The 4,962-nt window shown below is 51.2% G+C and overlaps 1 protein-coding gene across 4 annotated transcripts in view; it reads left to right on the forward strand.

The window, feature by feature from the left end:
• TRPC4AP (transient receptor potential cation channel subfamily C member 4 associated protein) overlaps positions 1–4,962 on the forward strand; it is an 88,567-nt gene that overhangs the window by 79,674 nt on the left and 3,931 nt on the right. For all 4 annotated transcript variants that reach the window (XM_067012110.1, XM_067012111.1, XM_059038007.2 and 1 more), the window contains exons 12-14: positions 1,357–1,458; positions 2,649–2,732; positions 3,791–3,881. In XM_067012110.1, coding sequence (XP_066868211.1) covers positions 1,357–1,458; positions 2,649–2,732; positions 3,791–3,881 — 277 coding nt within the window. The remainder of the gene's footprint in view (positions 1–1,356; positions 1,459–2,648; positions 2,733–3,790; positions 3,882–4,962) is intronic.

The raw sequence follows: 4,962 nt of genomic DNA on the forward strand, positions 1-4,962 counted from the left end.
AGTTGCTGGCCCATTATTACCCTTGGGGTCAATACAGCTCTCAGCCGTCTGTCCCTCTGAGCCAGGAGCTTGGCTGTTTGCAGGGGCCAGCAGGAACCTCAGATGGCCAAAGTGGGCTGAGTATTGGTGTGTTGAGCAGATGGAATATTCTTCACCTGTACAAGGAGATGTACTCTCCCCCGTTTTCCTTGAAACACACTGCCCTCTTATTTTTACTGTCCAACCTTTGGTGGAGAATGTATTGGAGAATGATTCTCTGCTATAAGGAAAGTGAAGGGGAGGGGTAAATGGCAGCTGACCTTGGCGTTGGTGAGAGCTTGGTGAGCTGGAACACATAGGCAGCCACTGCTCAGCTCTTATCAGCTGTTGGTGTACAGGAAACAAGGCCCAGTGTTGCATAGCTTCTGAGTTTTTCCCCCAAGGAAAGCCAGAAATTAAGATTTATGTGAAAAGTCCTGATTTTTAAGTTCTGGTTTATATTCTTTTGAAATATTGTATAAGCTAATAGGACATGCCTGAGGACACATGTGACCTCAGGGGCCTTCACTTTGTAGCTTTTGTCTGGATCGTGTTGATCATCCTCTTTGAGAGGTTTTCTGTCTAAAGTCCTTAAGCTCCAGCAAGTATGTCAGCCCTGAAAAAGGGCACCAATATGTTCTGGATGTGTCCTTTTTTTCCTGAAGAATTGAGCCCCTAGCTTTCATCAGACTCTTAAATCTGATGGGTCGTGTTCACAGGCTTGGATTTTATATATTCTAAAGCAGTGCAAAAATGTGGGAGCATTTTTCATGGGAGTTACATGATCAGATTCCAGTTATCTGAAGATCATTCTGGGTGCTGTGTGTGGGATTGACTCCTATGGGGAGACCGTTTAGGAAGTTGGTTCTGTCCACATGACTTGGGTGACGAGAGGCCTGGATGTGAAAGGGAAAGGAGGGAGGGAGTGTCACAGCCGACTCAGGCCTCCTGGTGGGAATGCTGCAACAGGGCCAGTCCAGTCTTGAGGAATAAAATGATGAGTTTGATTTGGACATCACTTGAGTTGGAAGTGCCTTTGAGAAATTAAATAGAAATGTTCAGTGGCAAAAGAAAGGCCTAGAGCTGCTAAGGAAAGGGGCCTCATTAGTGGACGTGGCAGGCAGAGGGTGGGCATTGGGGCCAGGGAGACTCCCACAGCCTGAGAGCAGTGGGCTGCGTGCCCTGCCGCAGAATGCTGGCTCGGGGTAAGTGGCGTTGGGGGCGGGTACCCGGGGGCTTCTCGGATTCCCTCCACAGCAGACGGGCAGAAGACTAACCCAGTGTTGCTGCGGCAGCCACAGTTCCTGTCCTTTACCGCCTCCAACGCATTTATTTCAGGAACAAGTATCTACTGCTCAACAACCAAGAGCTGAATGAACTCAGCGCCATCTCTCTCAAGGCCAACATCCCCGAGGTGGAAGCCGTCCTCAACACTGACAGGTCAGCATGGCTGGGGTGCATCTGTGACCCACAGCCCACCCTGGTTTCCTCTGTGTCCCAGGGCTCCCAGATGGGTGCACACAGGTGTGTGTGCTTGTCCTTTCTCACTCACATGTAGCTACAGGGTCTTGAGGGCTCCTGTGTGCCAGGCACTGTCCTCCCATCACCTGCATTATCTCATTGGAGCCCCACAGCAGTCCTTGGAGGGAAGTGCCATCGTCACCTCCACTTTACAGACTGGGGAGCAGGGGCTCGGAGAGGTCACCTACCACAGGTCATATATACTCTGCTCTCTCCCTTGTCACTCAGCTTCATTGACATGCTCCTATCCTGCCCTCTGCCAAGTCCCATTAGCTGGGTTATACTTGCCTCACTTTCTAGAGCAGAGCAGGGAAGTCACAGGCTCACAGGGGTCAGGGCAGGGAGGACTGTATCTAGCAACAGGAGTTGTCATTCTCCAGCCTTTTTTGTTTGTTTGTTTGTTTGTTTTTACTTTTAAAGTAGCAGAAATCTTTGTTCAAATGAAACTGAATATAGTCCCACCCTAACACCTGTAGTGGGTGAATAGTAGAGCTGCTCTATTTGAAGGGGGAGTTTAAGGACCTAGACCTAGGACCTGCCTGCTTGGCCCTCTCTCCCCGATAATGCAACCTGAGTTGTTTCCTCACTTACTGTCTTTGCTTCCTAGACCAGGAAGTGGAGGCCCAGAACCTCAGGTACTTGTCCAAGGCCAGCTGGAGCTGAACCTGGGGCCCAGGGTACTCCCTGCCTCACCCTGTTGGCACCGACTTTGCCCCAACTGCTAGACTCTGTCATGGTATTTCAAACCCACTTTTGTTGTAAGCAGCCCTCTCTCCAGCAGTTCTGAGCCCTGTGTGACTCTGGTTGTGTTTTTGGCCTCTGATCACTTGTCAGTGAGTTTGGGCAGGGAAAGCTGCCCTGAGATGTAGTGAGAATACATTTGGCTATTCAGTTGTGAGACTGCAGGAGTCCTTAGGGTGCTCTGGACCCAGGTAGGGCAGGAGGACATCCTGTAGGTTTGGAAATGTCACCATGTTTTTTTTACCCACCTAACCCAGCAGAGACAGCCAACCCCAGGGCCCCAAGACACAGTCCTTCGGCCAAGTGAAATGTGGCCTGTCAGCCTCTCAGATCTGCCCCCAATATGTTCCTATCTTATTTTATTTCAGGAGTTTGGTGTGTGATGGGAAGAGGGGCTTATTAACTCGTCTGCTGCAGGTCATGAAGAAGGAGCCAGCTGAGTCATCTTTCAGGTAGATCTGGGACACGCACCTGCCACTCCTGAGGGCCCAGGAGCCAAGTGTTTCTTAAGTTGTTAGAATTACCTTCTTTAGTCACCAGCTTCTACCCTGGACATCTGGTTACTGTCAGGGAGAGGGAGTTTGCCATCTCCCTTGTGTTGACTCAGCACGTACTCACTAGCTTCTGCTGCGTGCCACCAGTGTGTTTCAAGAATTGACCAAGCATTCACCAAGCACCTGTTCTGTGCTGGTGCTGGACAGGTCGGGGAGAAATGGGAGCTACAGTCCCTGCCCACATGGAGTTGCCTGGGTTGTGAGAAATAAGCATGAAAAGAAACCTGTGTGGGGGTTGCAGTGTGGAAAGGCTCGGAGCCAGGACCTGCCCCAGGAGCCGTGGGAGCAAAGGAAAGGCTGGTGGGGTGGGTGCGGACAGGGAGGGCACCTCAGTTCCTTAGACTCATCTAAGTTGAGTCTTAAAGGCTGCAGACAGCAGTAGCAGGTGAGGGAGGGTGTGAGCTGTCAATAGGCTCCATCCCCAAGGGTCCCTTGTCAACTCAGCCTGCTTTGTCCTGACGTCCCTTTATGGATCCCAGCTCTGCCCTCCGGGGCCACTCAGTCAACATCAGCCACCTCTTCTCTAGGACAGCCCGTCAGAAGTGAGCTCAGTGGTCTGTCCACACATCTGTCAGGTTCCCTTATGCATTCCCGGCCCCTCGCTTCCATTTCCTCCTGTTCCTCTGAAGGGGTAGAGGCTAGAGTGTGTTTTCACACGTGATTCACAGGGCCAGCCCTTTGATCCTAGATGCTGCCTTCTCCAAGACACAGCTCCTTCCAGACGAACCACATGGAGGACTGTTCCCCCCTGAGCTGTCAGATCCCTGAAGATGGGGACCTTGATGTGTCCCCAATGCCTAGTGTGAGGCCCGATGCCTAGTAGATAGACGTTCAGTAAATGTCTGTTGGATAAATGAAAAGGCAACAGACATCTCCCAGCCCCTTGGTGAATAGAACATGGGCCAGAAGAGGGCAGCCTTAGCCACCTGGGCCAGGGGTCAACATTTGGGTCGCAGGTTTTGGCAAGCCCGGGCTGTGGAGAGTTTCCTCCGAGGGACCACCTCCTATGCAGACCAGATGTTCCTGCTGAAGCGAGGCCTTCTGGAGGTAATAGCCCGGAGGAGCCAGGGTGTCGGGTGTCCCTCTCCCCAGCCCCATGTGTTGCTTTCCTGTCCTGAGACCTAGACAGCTGGCAGAGCAGACCAGATCTCTTTATCGTAAAACGCCAGTGCAGATCGCCCTGGTACTTCCCCTTAGCTGTCAACTCTGGGTTCCCCATGGGTGCCTAATGGGTGATTGAGGGATCTGGGGGTGGCCATGGAGGATTATAGGAGTCTGTAAAGTTGCTCAGCAAGGCCTTTTGACCCTGAGGATATTTTGCTGCTGACTAAAAGTTAATTTCCCTTTATTGAAAAATGACCTCCAGAAAAAGCAAAGTTTACGAAGGGAGGTAGGGCAAAATGTCCAAAGCTACAATTGGTTAAAAAAAAAAAAAAAGGATACAAATAAGAAACTGACCCATGCATTGTTATAAAAATCCATAAGGAAAAGAATTGATCCAAATTGGTATATACAACTTCAAGAAAATAAAAATGAAAAAGGAAACAGTTTAGCTGTCATAGAAAACCTTCTCAAGGAGTTAATAAATTGCTGTATGTTCTTGACAAAAGTTCACTGACTTTAGTGTGAACTTCTTCTTTTGTTAACATAAAGACAAACCATGGGGTCAAAATGTGTCTCGTGTTCTTAAACCCTGTGCTTCACTTGAATGGCTTTGGTGCTCGGGCAGTGGCCAGTGTTATCTCTGGAGACGGCCACCTCCCTGCGAGCTGGAGAGCCTGGCTGTCTTGCAGACACTTTAGCTCGGACTTGGGCAAGCGAGAGAGGTGGTGGCTACATAGCCCAACCTCCCCCACCACCCGACTTCCTGGTGAGGTGTGTCAGGCCCGGCCCTGCCCTGGGAGCCACCAGCGTCCTCAGATGAGAATCTAGACAGGGGAGCAGGTTCCATCAACCTGGATGCTTGCTCGAAGCTAACGCCACGTGGTCTGAGCTATGTGCCAGGGCTGGGGGAGGCCGGCAGTGGGCAGCTTAGATGAGCGCAGCCTGGGGGCAGCAGCCATATGTGCCTGTTGGTCCCTGGGATCAGCCGCCTTCCTGCCTTCACCCTGTCCTCTCCCACCCCCAG

Source organism: Kogia breviceps, chromosome 14 (genome assembly GCF_026419965.1).
Source record: "Kogia breviceps isolate mKogBre1 chromosome 14, mKogBre1 haplotype 1, whole genome shotgun sequence".
NCBI classification, from domain to species: Eukaryota; Metazoa; Chordata; class Mammalia; order Artiodactyla; family Physeteridae; genus Kogia; species Kogia breviceps.